The sequence below is a fragment of the Carassius carassius genome, chromosome 5 (assembly GCF_963082965.1).
Source record: "Carassius carassius chromosome 5, fCarCar2.1, whole genome shotgun sequence".
Classification (NCBI taxonomy): Eukaryota; Metazoa; Chordata; class Actinopteri; order Cypriniformes; family Cyprinidae; genus Carassius; species Carassius carassius.
Genome location: NC_081759.1, coordinates 8,339,070 through 8,356,496, shown reverse-complemented (window position 1 = coordinate 8,356,496; position 17,427 = coordinate 8,339,070). Strand labels below are relative to the sequence as shown.

Here is a 17,427-nt window from a genome sequence, read left to right as displayed (position 1 = left end):
TCTATTCGCTCAGAAGGTGTTGATACAGTACACTCGTGTCTATCTCTATTCGCTCAGAAGGTGTTTATACAGTACACTCATGTCTATCTCTATTCGCTAAGAAGGTGTTGATACAGTACACTCGTGTCTATCTCTATTTCACTCAGAAGGTGTTGATACAGTACACTCGTGTCTATCTCTATTCGCTCAGAAGGTGTTGATACAGTACACTCGTGTCTATCTCTATTCGCTCAGAAGGTGTTTATACAGTACACTCATGTCTATCTCTATTCGCTAAGAAGGTGTTGATACAGTACACTCGTGTCTATCTCTATTCGCTCAGAAGGTGTTGATACAGTACACTCGTGTCTATCTCTATTTCACTAAGAAGGTGTTGATACAGTACACTCGTGTCTATCTCTATTCGCTCAGAAGGTGTTGATACAGTACACTCGTGTCTATCTCTATTCGCTCAGAAGGTGTTGATACAGTACACTCGTGTCTATCTCTATTCGCTCAGAAGGTGTTGATACAGTACACTCGTGTCTATCTCTATTTCACTAAGAAGGTGTTGATACAGTACACTTGTGTCTATCTCTATTCACTCAGAAGGTGTTGATACAGTACACTCGTGTCTATCTCTATTCGCTCAGAAGGTGTTGATACAGTACACTCGTGTCTATCTCTATTCGCTCAGAAGGTGTTGATACAGTACACTCGTGTCTATCTCTATTTCACTAAGAAGGTGTTGATACAGTACACTCGTGTCTATCTCTATTCGCTCAGAAGGTGTTTATACAGTACACTCGTGTCTATCTCTATTTCACTAAGAAGGTGTTGATACAGTACACTCGTGTCTATCTCTATTCACTCAGAAGGTGTTGATACAGTACACTTGTGTCTATCTCTATTCGCTCAGAAGGTGTTGATACAGTACACTCGTGTCTATCTCTATTCGCTCAGAAGGTGTTGATACAGTACACTCGTGTCTATCTCTATTCGCTCAGAAGGTGTTGATACAGTACACTCGTGTCTATCTCTATTCGCTCAGAAGGTGTTGATACAGTACACTCGTGTCTATCTCTATTCGCTCAGAAGGTGTTGATACAGTACACTCGTGTCTATCTCTATTTCACTAAGAAGGTGTTGATACAGTACACCCGTGTCTATCTCTATTCGCTCAGAAGGTGTTGATACAGTACACTCGTGTCTATCTCTATTCGCTCAGAAGGTGTTGATACAGTACACTCGTGTCTATCTCTATTCGCTCAGAAGGTGTTGATACAGTACACTCGTGTCTATCTCTATTCGCTAAGAAGGTGTTGATACAGTACACTCGTGTCTATCTCTATTCACTCAGAAGGTGTTGATACAGTACACTCGTGTCTATCTCTATTCGCTCAGAAGGTGTTGATACAGTACACTCGTGTCTATCTCTATTTCACTAAGAAGGTGTTGATACAGTACACCCGTGTCTATCTCTATTCGCTCAGAAGGTGTTGATACAGTACACTCGTGTCTATCTCTATTCGCTCAGAAGGTGTTGATACAGTACACTCGTGTCTATCTCTATTCGCTCAGAAGGTGTTGATACAGTACACTCGTGTCTATCTGTATTCGCTCAGAAGGTGTTTATACAGTACACTCGTGTCTATCTCTATTCGCTCAGAAGGTGTTGATACAGTACACTCGTGTCTATCTCTATTCGCTCAGAAGGTGTTGATACAGTACACTCGTGTCTATCTCTATTCGCTCAGAAGGTGTTGATACAGTACACTCGTGTCTATCTCTATTTCACTCAGAAGGTGTTGATACAGTACACTCGTGTCTATCTCTATTCGCTCAGAAGGTGTTTATACAGTACACTCGTGTCTATCTCTATTCGCTCAGAAGGTGTTTATACAGTACACTCGTGTCTATCTCTATTTCACTCAGAAGGTGTTGATACAATACACTCGTGTCTATCTCTATTCGCTCAGAAGGTGTTGATACAGTACACTCGTGTCTATCTCTATTCGCTCAGAAGGTGTTTATACAGTACACTCGTGTCTATCTCTATTCGCTCAGAAGGTGTTGATACAGTACACTCGTGTCTATCTCTATTCGCTCAGAAGGTGTTGATACAGTACACTCGTGTCTATCTCTATTTCACTAAGAAGGTGTTGATACAGTACACTCGTGTCTATCTCTATTCGCTCAGAAGGTGTTTATACAGTACACTCGTGTCTATCTCTATTTCACTAAGAAGGTGTTGATACAGTACACTCGTGTCTATCTCTATTCACTCAGAAGGTGTTGATACAGTACACTTGTGTCTATCTCTATTCGCTCAGAAGGTGTTGATACAGTACACTCGTGTCTATCTCTATTCGCTCAGAAGGTGTTGATACAGTACACTCGTGTCTATCTCTATTCGCTCAGAAGGTGTTGATACAGTACACTCGTGTCTATCTCTATTCGCTCAGAAGGTGTTGATACAGTACACTCGTGTCTATCTCTATTCGCTAAGAAGGTGTTGATACAGTACACTCGTGTCTATCTCTATTCACTCAGAAGGTGTTGATACAGTACACTCGTGTCTATCTCTATTCGCTCAGAAGGTGTTGATACAGTACACTCGTGTCTATCTCTATTTCACTAAGAAGGTGTTGATACAGTACACCCGTGTCTATCTCTATTCGCTCAGAAGGTGTTGATACAGTACACCCGTGTCTATCTCTATTCGCTCAGAAGGTGTTGATACAGTACACTCGTGTCTATCTCTATTCGCTCAGAAGGTGTTGATACAGTACACTCGTGTCTATCTCTATTCGCTCAGAAGGTGTTGATACAGTACACTCGTGTCTATCTCTATTAGCTCAGAAGGTGTTGATACAGTACACTCGTGTCTATCTCTATTCGCTCAGAAGGTGTTGATACAGTACACTCGTGTCTATCTCTATTCGCTCAGAAGGTGTTTATACAGTACACTCGTGTCTATCTCTATTCGCTCAGAAGGTGTTGATACAGTACACTCGTGTCTATCTCTATTCGCTCAGGTGTTGATACAGTACACTCGTGTCTATCTCTATTCGCTCAGAAGGTGTTGATACAGTACACTCGTGTCTATCTCTATTTCACTCAGAAGGTGTTGATACAGTACACTCGTGTCTATCTCTATTCGCTCAGAAGGTGTTTATACAGTACACTCGTGTCTATCTCTATTCGCTCAGAAGGTGTTTATACAGTACACTCGTGTCTATCTCTATTTCACTCAGAAGGTGTTGATACAATACACTCGTGTCTATCTCTATTCACTCAGAAGGTGTTGATACAGTACACTCGTGTCTATCTCTATTCGCTCAGAAGGTGTTTATACAGTACACTCGTGTCTATCTCTATTCGCTCAGAAGGTGTTTATACAGTACACTCGTGTCTATCTCTATTTCACTCAGAAGGTGTTGATACAGTACACTCGTGTCTATCTCTATTCGCTCAGAAGGTGTTTATACAGTACACTCGTGTCTATCTCTATTTCACTCAGAAGGTGTTGATACAGTACACTCGTGTCTATCTCTATTCACTAAGAAGGTGTTGATACTGTACACTCGTGTCTATCTCTATTCGCTCAGAAGGTGTTTATACAGTACACTCGTGTCTATCTCTATTTGCTCAGAAGGTGTTTATACAGTACACTCGTGTCTATCTCTATTCGCTCAGAAGGTGTTGATACAGTACACTCGTGTCTATCTCTATTCGCTCAGAAGGTGTTGATACAGTACACTCGTGTCTATCTCTATTCGCTCAGAAGGTGTTTTTACAGTACACTCGTGTCTATCTCTATTCGCTCAGAAGGTGTTGATACAGTACACTCGTGTCTATCTCTATTCGCTCAGAAGGTGTTGATACAGTACACTCGTGTCTATCTCTATTCGCTCAGGTGTTGATACAGTACACTCGTGTCTATCTCTATTCGCTCAGAAGGTGTTGATACAGTACACTCGTGTCTATCTCTATTCACTAAGAAGGTGTTGATACAGTACACTCGTGTCTATCTCTATTCGCTCAGAAGGTGTTTATACAGTACACTCGTGTCTATCTCTATTCACTAAGAAGGTGTTGATACAGTACACTCGTGTCTATCTCTATTCGCTCAGAAGGTGTTGATACAGTACACTCGTGTCTATCTCTATTCGCTCAGAAGGTGTTGATATGACAGGTCATTAAATTACGTACATTTGGTAACAGCTAAGTATATCACAGCCCATGAAGACATCAGACTTCAGAGCATTCACTGTTGCACTGAAATAACAGTTCATCCGAAACATGTGAATACCTCCTTAACTCCTTCAGCGGGGCACAAACGCTCTGCTCCTCATTCAACACATGCTCTTTGACAGGTGACATCTGAAAACAATGAAAAAAAGCCAGGCTCATGTAGAGATGATTTCTTACAACTAGAGCTGCAACTAACGATTATTTTTTCTGTTAGTCGACTACTCCAACGATTATTTTTATTACAATAAATAATTTATCTAATGTTATTTTTTTGATTAGCTAATGAATCCTTTTGATAACTTTACAAAAACTTATAAGTACAACTTCTAATATAATATTTCAACCTTTATTCATTTTCAACCAATGTGGTTGAAGTTTTTACAGTATACAAAAATAAAGAGGCAAAGAAACTTATTTTACTATGGTAAATATGAGTTTACATTTGCGCTTCTAATTAAACCACAGTAGCCACAAATTTACAGTTGTCCGAGACGTCATGAAATGTTCTTTAGCATCACCAACCATAAAATGTAGTCAGTGTTCTGCTATGGTTTAGCATGGTTTCCAGAGATCTGGAGCTGATTCTGGGCAGCTCGGTGGTCTGTGACTGTTGTCTCGCGGCGCGCTGTCTTTTAAGGGGCCGTTCACATATCGCGTCTTTTGCGCGCTCAAGTTTGTTATTTCCAATGTAGGCGCGCAGTATGCGACCGCGTCGCTTGTTCGAAACCCGCACCAACACAGACTTACTTTATTTTATCCTTACTTCAGCCGCTACAGGTGATCATACCAATAACTTGTAATCTTTACAAGAATATCAGAATCATGCAATGAGCAAGTCTCGTTTATTAGACACTTAATAATATCACATCAGTTTGTACTTTTAGAATCGCCGAATCTGCTGCGGTCGTTCCATCACATCTGCAGCAGAGACCTGAATCAGGAAGTTGGTCGTCGACGTATTTTTGTAGTCGACGTAATCGATGACGCCGACGCGTCGTTGCAGCACTACTTACAACATCAATCTAACATTTCATAAAATATGCAATGCACATTTATTACCTACTCAACACAGTCCGGATCATCCAATAGTAACCGGTCCTTCTTCAGAGTCACCTGAAATTAAGGAAACGGAAATAAATATTTTTAAATAAACATTCTACTGCAGACAAAGGATTCAGGCACTGTACAAATTGATAATGCACTTATACTGGAGTCCATAAACACTGACTGATCACTGACACATGAAATCAAAAAATATATTTTAAATTAAATCAATCAATTAATCAATCAATCAATCAGTCGTAGTACCTTCTATACGTCTGTGTCTTCTGACTGGGACAGAGTGTTGACTTCAACAGTGGACGGTTCAAGCACACTATAGAAAAGTCTAGAAAAGAACATCAAATTAGACATCTGTGACAATAAATGAGTGCATAAAATACTGATTTAAAACATTAAATTATTTTATAATCTTGCTTCTATTTTATCAATGTAATTTACAAGCAAGATTACAATATTTCAAATCAATATTTAAATTTTCAAGTGTTACCCAAGTTAATGTTCATGACTTTGTAAGTATTACATTACATGCATGTATATTGCAGTCTGTCAGGTTGTGTGCACGTTAACACCTCTGTTACGAGGACCCTGTTCTATGAGGACCATCATAAGAACATGGTCTTGACTTGACTGAAGAGTCTCAGTGTGTTAGATTGAAAAGAGTCTGGTCTATTTGTATCCTTGTTATTACCGGGACATTGGTTACTAGACAAATGTGGACAGCTCATTTCAAGCATTTCTGTGTATGAGAAAAACTGGTGATTTGAGACACAGTGTCTGTGTTAGTTTTACAGCATGAAACCAAGACTCACTTTTAACACCCACAATAATGCAGCAAACAAATGTCTCTTAGAAACACATGTGGACAACGTAATCTGTTCTACTCTTTTAAGGACTAACACAATTATTTCAAGAACTTCTTGGATACCTTTATAGCTGCTGTGCCTTGTTCAGAGTTCTTTAGGCTCTTTAGACACTGATTCTACTCAGTTATCATTTGAAAATACTGAATGTTTTGAATAAATAATATGCAATCTTGGAGAATGTTATTTAAATAAAAAGCCAAAATAATAATAATAATAATAATAATAATGATGATGACACAAATATGATAAAACTGCAGAAGTATACTGCCTGAAAGTCAATTTCAAACAAGGGGAGCGACTTTTTACCAACTTGTATTACAATATACTTAATCTAAAGATAACAATTAGACGTTTTCAATATCATACGGCCACAATGAGATGTGAATGATCCATATTTAGCCTAATATTCACATCCACACAGCCCAATGTCATGGTGAGAACTAGGGTCTTCAAATACCAGGCTTTTGTCAAACAAACGACACACTGAAGGCGTTTCTCAATGTCAAGGATACTTCCTGTGGCAGGACTGGCCCTTCCAAGTCACTTCCTTCAGAGGCTAGGTGAGACTCCTCTTTAGCATTCGGAGAACACGTAAATGGAACAGGCTAGCAAGTGCACGTCATCGCGTCATTACGTCAGTGAAAAGGTCCGTTTGAATAACGCTGTGGTGTAATGGTATAATATTAACGTTAAATTACTTTGGACAACTTAACTAGTTATTTATAAAAGAAATGCCGGTTACGCAATCAAGCTAACAATTGTTAAATGACAGGTCCGGTTCAGTTAGCCATCAATAACATAATTTGTATTTGTATAATTTACAATATCAATATGGTAGTAATTTGTACTGGCAAACTTTACTTATATTTACTACAGTTATAACAAATGTTTGGTAATGTAAATAAAAACTGTTAACGCTCCGACTCTGCTAACATTCGACATTTTTGAACAAGATAGCAATGCTGCGCGCATAGGATTGTGGGTGATTTGAGAGCGCGAAGGCTACACATATGCATCCTTTCCTGTGTATGGGATATTCTTCGAACGAAGGACTCAGTCCTTGGTTGAAATTCCGAGGATCCTCGACATTGGAACAGTCCTTCGACGGATGTCGATGACGTAGCATCCTCGAAATACTGGCTTCCAAGGATCCTTCCTTGACATTGAGAAACGCCTTGAGATTCTTCAATCAAACATCAAGACCATGTTCTTATGATGGTCCTCATAAAACAGGGTCCTCGTAACACGGGTGTAAACACACACACACACACAAGACCATGTTCTTATGATGGTCCTCATAAAACAGGGTCCTCGTAACACAGGTGTAAACACACACACAATGTGACATCAAGACCATGTTAAGACTATGTTCTTATGATGGTCCTCATAAAACAGGGTCCTCGTAACACTGGTGTAAACACACACACACACAAGACCATGTTCTTATGATGGTCCTCATAAAACAGGGTCCTCGTAACACGGGTGTAAACACACACACACAGAAGACTATGTTCTTATGATGGTCCTCATAAAACAGGGTCCTTGTAAAACAGGTGTAAATATACACACAATGTGACATCAAGACCATGTTAAGACTATCTTCTTATGATGGTCCTCATAAAACAGGGTCCTCGTAACACTGGTGTAAACACACACACACACAAGACCATGTTCTTATGATGGTCCTCATAAAACAGGGTCCTTGTAAAACAGGTGTAAATATACACACAATGTGACATCAAGACCATGTTAAGACTATCTTCTTATGATGGTCCTCATAAAACAGGGTCCTCGTAACACAGGTGTAAACATACACACATCCTGACATACTGGAATGAACATGCATGGAATGTAATACATACAAACTCATTAACATTAACTTAATTGGTAACAACTGACATTTAATAACTTTACTATAATCCAATAAATCAGAATTGACAGTATAGAGGTGTCAGTACCGTGCATCTCCATGGCCAATCAGAATCACCATAATCGTATGTGACCTCTTCACCAGGACAGATGCTCCTTGTAGCAAATAAACATAAGTGAGGTTTTCCATCCACACGAATCGTCTTCATCCTGCTGTTTGGGTTAATATGGTCATCGTTTACAAGCCGCCCAAGAGAACCGTCACCTCGAGCTGCATCGACACTAAACAAGAGACAGACAATATCAGCACTGAAACCTTAGGACCAGCAGATGTCATATTCTGTGATCACCAATCATTTAACACTCATCACCAAGCTTTGAAAACACATGACCACTGACATGTCCACGGACACATTTAGAATCATGTAATTTAATTATCAGTAAACATGTAGATCAAACACGGGTACATACCAGAGGAGTTTTCCATTGTAGCCAAACTCAAACATGAAAACTTGAAGTGCATGGCCTCCGCTCACATTCTTCTTTGCTGATGAGGTCTCCTCAGTATTCCAAGCAGGAAATCTCCTTTCTCAAAGTCAGTACAGCTGAACACACCCCTCCCTACACAACAACAGAGAGGTGAAACCATCACGAGAACCACACGTCATCAACCAGAGACAGATTTAGTACACAAGACACTTTAAAACAACAGAGAGGTGAAACCATCACGAGAACCACACGTCATCAACCAGAGACAGCTTTAGTACACGAGACACTTTAAAGGCATAGGAAGAAAATCCTGTCATCATTTACAAACCATCAAATGGTTAGTAATGTCTTATTTTGCTCAACAAAAGATATAAAGAACTAAGACAACTTAATGGTGACTATATGATGACTAAATAAATTAGCTCACCTTTAAGATCAGTGATGAACCTGCCCTTGAGCCCATTCTGCTCTTTCTCCTTCGCCTCGCACCTTCAGCCATCCTCTCATGTGTCTGCTTTAATAACAATAAGAACTGTTGGCCTCCATCTGACAATATTAAGTTTGTTTGTTTTCAACTTAACATGCAAATTAATAATGACAGTTCTAATGAACAGAATATATGTTAAATATGATGTATTCTGAGCATATGCTGAATATACTATTTTGACTGGTTATATTAGTAAAAGTGCTTTGACACAATCTGTATTCTACAAAGCACTATTCAAATAAAGGTGACTTTACTTAATATATACAGTAAGTATTAGAAAGTGAAAAGAGCACATCTCTGTGTTTATTAATGAAAGCAAGCTGAACAGTAATAATATTAAACAGAACTGCCCCTCCCCTTCACAGACTGTAGCCATGACAACAGATTATTATGATAGCTAGACTGTTCTGTTACATTTACAGTTGTGAAGTTAAACTGACAAGCATTGTTGATTCTCGTCTGATGTTACTCTTAATAGAGGACACTTAGTGTAAACACGCTAGTGCTATTAGCATCACGCGCTAGCTGCTTTCTAAAGAGCACTGAAGACACTCACGAACAAGCCAAACTGAGCCACAAACTCTCAGAGAAACGATTTAACAGCAGTATTACTAACCTTTAATATAATAGTTGTCTCCAACAGCTTCACACCACAGATGTCTTCGCTTCAGGTGCACAGATTGCGTCCGTTCCAAACAGGAAGTTACAAACCGTCACACTTGCCTCGCTGATTAAAGCACGAGTATACGGGATTTATAATAATAATAATAATAATATATTTAAATAACCATCTATGAAACGTTACATTAATAGCGTTACATTAATATACTGATTTTAAACTGAGTAATTACAGCTTTGAAGTCACATTCATACTTTATATGATGATATTTAGGGAATATGTTTAATTGCATGATAATTATGCATTTATATAATCATATACAATCGATAAATTATTGCAAAAAAATGTTTAAATAATTACCAAACTGCATTAACTTACTTGTACGGAGCTATTAGCGGCAGAATGTAGCCCCGCCCACCGCCGCCATTTTGTTTTCGCGATTTCCCGCCCTCCGATGCGCGATCTAGCCAATCAGCGGCCTACAAACTTACACAAGTGTAAAATATGCAAATTTTCGATGACGCGGATGCAGTACCGGGTCCGGGCTGCAGGGGCGCACTCCCGAGCTCAGAGGATACACAGTGTATAGTAAAATTTCAGGGTTTTGTGGTATATTAGGACATGGCGCGAAAATTTGAGAGGGAGCTTCTGGGACATAGAGAAAGGCATCTACACTGTCGGAATTATAAGGACATGGGCCCTGTCCTCATAAACCCAAATGTCCCTGTAATGCTGGTGCGTATTCAGGTCAAAAGTCCTTGTAAACCACAAAAACCAACACACACACACACACACACACACACACACACACACACACACACACACACACACACACAGTATACAGGTCCTTCTCAAACAAATTAGCATATTGTGATAAAGTTAATTATTTTCCATAATGTAATGATAAAAATTAAACTTTCATATATTTTAGATTCATTGCAGACCAACTGAAATATTTCAGGTCTTTTATTGTTTTATTACTGATGATTTTGGCATACAGCTCATGAAAACCCAAAATTCCTGTCTCAAAAAATTAGCATATCATGAAAAGGTTCTCTAAACAAGCTATTAACCTAATCATTTGAATCAACTAATTAACTCTAAACACCTGCAAAAGATTCCTGAGGCTTTTAAAAACTCCCAGCCTGGTTCATTACTCAAAACCGCAATCATGGGTAAGACTGCTGACCAGAAGGCCATCATTGACACCCTCAAGCGAGAGGGTAAGACACAGAAAGAAATTTCTGAACGAATAGGCTGTTCCCAGAGTGCTGTATCAAGGCACCACAGTGAGAAGTCTGTGGGAAGGAAAAAGTGTGCAAAAAACGCTGCACAACGAGAAGAGGTGACCGGACCCTGAGGAAGATTGTGGAGAAGGACCGATTCCAGACCTTGGGGGACCTGCGGAAGCAGTGGACTGAGTCTGGAGTAGAAACATCCAGAGCCACCGTGCACAGGCGTGTGCAGGAAATGGGCTACAGGTGCCGCATTCCCCAGGTCAAGCCACTTTTGAACCAGAAACAGCAGCAGAAGCGCCTGACCTGGGCTACAGAGAAGCAGCACTGGACTTTTGGACAAATTTTGCATGTCATTCGGAAATCAAGGTGCCAGAGTCTGGAGGAAGACTGGGGAGAAGGAAATGCCAAAATGCCTGAAGTCCAGTGTCAAGTACCCACGGTCAGTGATTGTCTGGGGTGCCATGTCAGCTGCTGGTGTTGGTCCACTGTGTTTTATCAAGGGCAGGGTCAATGCAGCTAGCTATCAGGAGATTTTGGAGCACTTCATGCTTCCATCTGCTGAAAAGCTTTATGGAGATGAAGATTTCATTGTTCAGCAAGACCTGGCACCTGCTCACAGTGCCAAAACCACTGGTAAATGGTTTACTGACCATGGTATTACTGTGCTCAATTGGCATGCCAACTCTCCTGACCTGAACCCCATAGAGAATCTGTGGGATATTGTGAAGAGAAAGTTGAGAGACGCAAGACCCAACACTCTGGATGAGCTTAAAGCCGCTATCGAAGCATCCTGGGCCTCCATAACACCTCAGCAGTGCCACAGGCTGATTGCCTCCATGCCACGCCGCATTGAAGCAGTCATTTCTGCAAAAGGATTCCCGACCAAGTATTGAGTGCATAACTGAACATAATTATTTGAAGGCTGACTTTTTTTGTATTAAAAACACTTTTCTTTTATTGGTCGGATGAAATAAGCTAATTTTTTGAGACAGGCATTTTGGGTTTTCAATAATGAACTTTATCACAATATGCTAATTTTTTGAGAAGGACCTGTATAGTCTTTTGGAAGCAGCAATCAAAATCCACTTGGCTCAGAAATCTGAAGGGGAACGTTCCCCTCAGTTTGAATGGGTGACACCTCTGGGAGGAGACACACTTTAATGTGGTTAACTCAGTTATTTTAGACTTATTCACATGCAAGGACTAACCAATACACACAGAACACATCAAATGTGGTAAAGAGAAGCTCAACCGTATTTGCTTGATGCTCAAGAACAAACCTCAATGTCTGATGGGTTTGGAATGACATGACAACATAATTTTGTATTTATTTTTTAATTATTATGGAGTGAATTAACCCTTTAATTTCAAAATGTTTATTAGTGTTTGATATAGTGATGCATTTAAGCAAAAGCTTTGGTGTGTGTATCTTGGCTAGTCAGTGAGGCGGCGGATGTGTTTAATTAGGCACAGTAGCCCAAATAAGTGGTGAACCTCTCAGCTATAAATTTGTATTAAAGAAGCACCATCCACACAAACAATTTTTGCGAAACTGTTAGTCTACTAACCCCAACATAAATGCATGCATGTGTGCTTTCCTAATGATGAACTTAATTTTAGTTTCAGTTTTAGTAATTCTGTTCTCTATTAGTTTAGTTGGTTAACTATCATACTGGTTAAACTTTCAATAGTTATCTTAAGACAATCTACTTAATGTCCACTAACTCTCTTTGATTTGCAGCTACATGTCAACTACAGTAACTCTCATTAGAGTTTTAGTAGGCTGTTAGGTTAGAATTAGGGTAACTAGAATAAGTTGACATATTCTTGCAAAGTTTGGGAACCACCAAAATAAAGTATTAGCAGATATTATGCAGACAGTCTGCTAATAATCGATTACTTGACATGTAGCTGCAAAGCTACTTATAGTTGGTAGAATGTCAAATTAAAATAAAGCGTTAGCATCATAACAATGATACAGATGTTTTGAATTTGATTGCATTTGGACAGAGACTGAACAGGAAATTTCTTGCCTGATTCAAGCTTCCTTTACAAAGGGCTGGATATTACGCAATGTTTATAAAGCTGTTTTATTTTTATTATTAGTTTTTACGTTGGAGAATTGTGTTCTGCTTCGCTCTGATGCACATGTACCTATACGTCAGCAGTCACCAGAATGTACCCGGGTGTTCTTCACACGCCTGTAAATGACCTTGTCTGATGTGATAATTAATTGTAATTCAGCACTCACTCTTAGTTCAGTCACTTTCGGGAATTCTGTGCAGATATTCTAAACATATTGATTGAGTTTAGCATGTGGAAAGCATATGTTTTATACAGAGAAATACAAAAGTGAGTAATGGCTGGGTAAGAAGATATTGTTGTGGTGGATCAGATAGTCAAAGAAAAGGTTGAAGTATATGAGAGAGAGAGAGAATATCTGTCTGACCTTATCAATAATGTGTGTATATACTGTAGTCCTCCTTTACCAACCACATGCATTACACTGAAGGTATAAGTTCTGTTATACTGTATGAAAAAAAAAGTGTACACTTTGAAACAGTTTTCATGTAGAAAACTCTACCCACCACTGGTAAAAAGACTGAAATGGCGTTTTCTTGTAGAATGTGTTCCAATAATCTTTATATATATATATATATATATATATATATATATATATATATATATATATATATATATTACAGTGTACACATGGATCAGGTTTCCCATTTACTTATATTATATTAATATCCTATAATTTAGTTTCAGCTTTTTGTCACATTTTCCTTTAAGTCATAATTTCCTTTTACAGTACTTCTTTACAAAAATAAAAGCTACCAGGATTTATTTATTTATTTATTTATTTATTTATTTATTTATTTATTTATACCAGATTAGGTATTTAAAAAGCACATTATGCGGTTAAGTTGCGAGATGAGGCATAACAACAAAATTCTGGTTCAGAGATGTATCAGGCGCTGTAACCAGATGTCAGGCCATTTCGGGGCATTTTTGGAATAACAGAGTTTTTTGGTCAGGAGAATGTGCCAACATTTTTGCAAAGCGGTGTCCAAACTATACACATTGTCTGGTTATTATCAAAACACTGTGCATCACATGGAACTTTAAAGGAAGATGAATATGTTGTGCCTTTGGATTGTACTCCCTACTCACTAGCTCTGCTTAAAACAAGACAGTGTGCTTTGCGGTCTACATCTAACTGAAATGAGTCGTCTTATTTGCAACACTCTACATAGGCAGCAGCTCATTGCACCACACAAATAGGACTCCTTGAGGAGAGTCAACTCTCAATTGATTGCCAGCTGAGTTTGGTGTAAGGGCACAATTCTCATGTTTATTTTCATGTTTAGTTGATAAAAATATGTAAAGATTTCACAGCAAAAAGACATGTGAAGCACGAGCTGAAGGTGGATGTGTACAGTTATACTTAAAGGCATTTTACTTGCTAAAAAGTATAAACTATTAATCAAATGACAGAGGGCATGTAGAAGATTATGTGCAACAGATTTTTCAACAAAGTTTCATCATGTTGATCATTTAGAGGCCTTAAAAATAGGCATATCAAATATGATTTTTAAAATGAGTTTTAATATAATGGTTTTATAGCATTGAAATGCCATTTTTTGATGATTGTTGCTGCCTTGATATCTGCAGACATTTGCAGAGTAAATGATAAATGAAACTGTTTTGTCTATGTGATCAGAAGGATCACTTGCACAGGGCATTTTGTGCCTTTTTCATGAAACGGTACCTTGCACAACTAAATGGCACTTTCCTCATGCAAAATACCAAAAGCATTAGTTAGTAGTGCTGCTTTCAGGCCCATAAGAGGAACACATGTATTCTTTACTGTGGTATCAGCATTGTGTACTTACTGGTCAGCAGCATTGAACTCACTGGAAATCTGACGTCATTTCTCTGTAGACGGACTCAACCGTGACCATCACCTGTGCTGATAGGAAATGGAACAAGCAAGTATCGTGTGAGCCAGTTGACTGTGGGCTTCCAGATAAGTACCATGTGCACCCTGCCCACTTTGAATTCCCAGAAGGCACCACCTACGGCAAGAAGAGCACGTTCCAGTGTAAGGAGCCTGCTCAGCTCATGGGTGAGAAACACTGGAAAAACTGAACTTTGATGCATTAAAGAGAACATTAAGATTACCTGGTAAAAAAGGTCATCTAGGGTGTGAGGGTATGAGAATTTAGCATGTAATATAAAATGCTTAGATTAATGCAATGATTAGAACCAATTATTATAATAATAATAATATTATTATTATTATTATTATTATTATTAATAATAATAATAATAATAATAATAATAATAATAATAATAATAATAATAATAATAATTATTATTATTATTATTATTATTATTATTATTATTATTATTATACTGCAGCTTGTATTGCAATAACCAAGTTAAGCATTCTGATTATTACTTGGAATATTATGCAGCTTAATTTGTGATGAAGCTGTTTGCCGTTGCAACAACATTTAAACAGAAGCAATGACTTCAGTCAGTAAATACTTTCTAATTTGTAATGTTACTTTTTTATGTTAATCATTTTTGAGAAAACAAGGCATAATATCTATATCACTTTGCTTTTAAGGTAAATGTATCTTGATGTAAGAATGTTTAGATATTTGTACTGTAAAACAAGACAAATATACTGAAAAAATGACAGTTATATACACACATACACACTATTGTTTAAAAGTAAAAAAAAAATAATAATAATAAGTATCTTAATCTTATGAATACTGCACTTATTATACTACAGTAAAATACTGTAATATTTTGAAAAATATTTTCAAATTTTTGTGGAAACCATGATGCATTTTATTTTCAGGATTCTTTGATAAATTTAAAGTACAACAGCATTTCATTTAAGTATTTTTTTTGTCACATTAAAAATGTCTTTACTATAACTTTTGATCAAAATAAAGTATCCTTGCTGAAGAAAATTATTATTATTATTTTTTTTTTTTTTAAATATAAAACAATCAGCCAATCATTGTATTTATCTTACTGAACCAAAATGCATATGTATTAATGTGTGTTTATTTGATTTGTTTTGTCTGTCATTCATTTGAAGGCACAAATAACACTCTGACCTGTATGGAGGATGGTCTGTGGTCATTCCCAGAGGCTTTGTGTGAGCTCCGCTGTCCTGTGCCTCCTCCCGTCCCCAACGCCATGCTTCAGACTAAACGCTGCAATGAGACGGGTCTTAAAGTGGGCACTCTCTGCAAATACAAATGCAAACCGGGATACCATGTGGCCAACAAGCCAAAGAGGTGTGAAAATATACATATAATCCACAAAGCACAACAACAACCACACAGCCCCTTATGAAAATGGAGTTGTCTTTTACCGCCAAAATGAGATTTGACATGATCGCTATTACAGCATAAGTGACTTCTCTGTTCCTGCAGAAGAGCCTTCAAGCGTCAGTGCACAGAAGATGGTCGCTGGTTAGAGGGCTCTTGTGAGCCGGTCACTTGTCCACCTCCTCCACCCGTCTTCTATGGCATGTACCAGTGCACAGACGGCTTCAAATTTGACAGCACCTGCTGGATCCACTGCAATAGGGCCAACAACACATTGAGACAACCACCATGCAAACAGGTTATTTTCGATAGTCCCCTTTAGACGTTCTACTAACTATTAATAACTACATTTCAACTAACTCTCAATAGAATATTAATAAACGTTATTATTAAGGTTACATTGAATAGATCAAAACAGTACAGTGACAGTAATATCATTTATAATGTTGTAATATTTATGTCTATTTTATTTTTCTATGCTAATGCTAATATTTGAGCAGCAAATCAGAATATTACAATTATTTCTGAAGGATCATGTGACACTGAAGACTGGAGTAATGATGCTGAAAATTCAGCTTTGCATCACAGAAATAAAGTAATTGAAATCAGTTATTTTTAAATTGTTATAATAGTTCACAGTTTTACCATTTTTATTTTTTTTATTAAACGAACACAGCCTTTGTGAGCAGAATATACTTTTTAAAAAAAAAAAAACATTAAAAAAATCTTACCGACCCCATTCTTTTGAACTTTAATTTTTTTTTACAGCTTCTTTACAGCTGAAATCATATTTATTCCAGTACATTATTTCTGTTATTTTCTTGTTTATTACAGTGAAGCTGCTTTGAAACAATCTGTATTGTATAAGGACCTGAGCTAGTGTAAATAATGATAAAACAAATAAGTCTTTAATTTAGTATTTATAGATGCTGCAGTAAGCATGCACATTTTATCTGTTCTTTCCACTGGCTGTGAGTTAGAGTGTTGTAGTGAATGCTGTGTCGTCTCTACAGGGGCTCGGCACCAATGTCATCCGCTGCAGAAAGGATGGGAACTGGACCGGAAACTTCCACTTATGCCCTCAGCTGAAGGGTCAATGCTCTCTACCTCAGAACCTGCATCCCAGCATCCGTGTCAACTGCAAGAAGGGCCATGGCATAGGTGCAAACTCTTCCTGCATAACAGTATATCATCAGAACAGTTCATA

General features: G+C 38.0%; 1 protein-coding gene and 2 long non-coding RNA genes across 4 annotated transcripts in view; 1 reads left to right on the top strand and 2 right to left on the bottom strand.

The window, feature by feature from the left end:
- Positions 1-17,427, top strand: part of pappaa (pregnancy-associated plasma protein A, pappalysin 1a) — a 142,552-nt gene that overhangs the window by 85,258 nt on the left and 39,867 nt on the right. The window contains exons 16-19 of the mRNA XM_059549639.1: positions 14,809-14,992; positions 15,986-16,187; positions 16,326-16,518; positions 17,234-17,381. Of these exons, the coding sequence (XP_059405622.1) occupies positions 14,809-14,992; positions 15,986-16,187; positions 16,326-16,518; positions 17,234-17,381 (727 nt within the window). The remainder of the gene's footprint in view (positions 1-14,808; positions 14,993-15,985; positions 16,188-16,325; positions 16,519-17,233; positions 17,382-17,427) is intronic.
- Positions 4,280-8,632, bottom strand: LOC132140724 (uncharacterized). Of its 2 annotated transcripts, none has more exons than XR_009433825.1 (5): positions 8,502-8,632; positions 8,120-8,312; positions 5,545-5,623; positions 5,300-5,349; positions 4,280-4,365 (listed from the first exon to the last, which is right to left on the bottom strand). It is a non-coding gene; the product is annotated as an uncharacterized LOC132140724 (long non-coding RNA). The 2 variants fall into 2 exon arrangements; XR_009433826.1 differs by having other exon boundaries at positions 4,281-4,365; positions 5,296-5,349.
- LOC132140725 (uncharacterized) lies at positions 8,988-10,456 on the bottom strand. The gene is made up of 3 exons (XR_009433827.1): positions 10,004-10,456; positions 9,623-9,733; positions 8,988-9,030 (listed from the first exon to the last, which is right to left on the bottom strand). It is a non-coding gene; the product is annotated as an uncharacterized LOC132140725 (long non-coding RNA).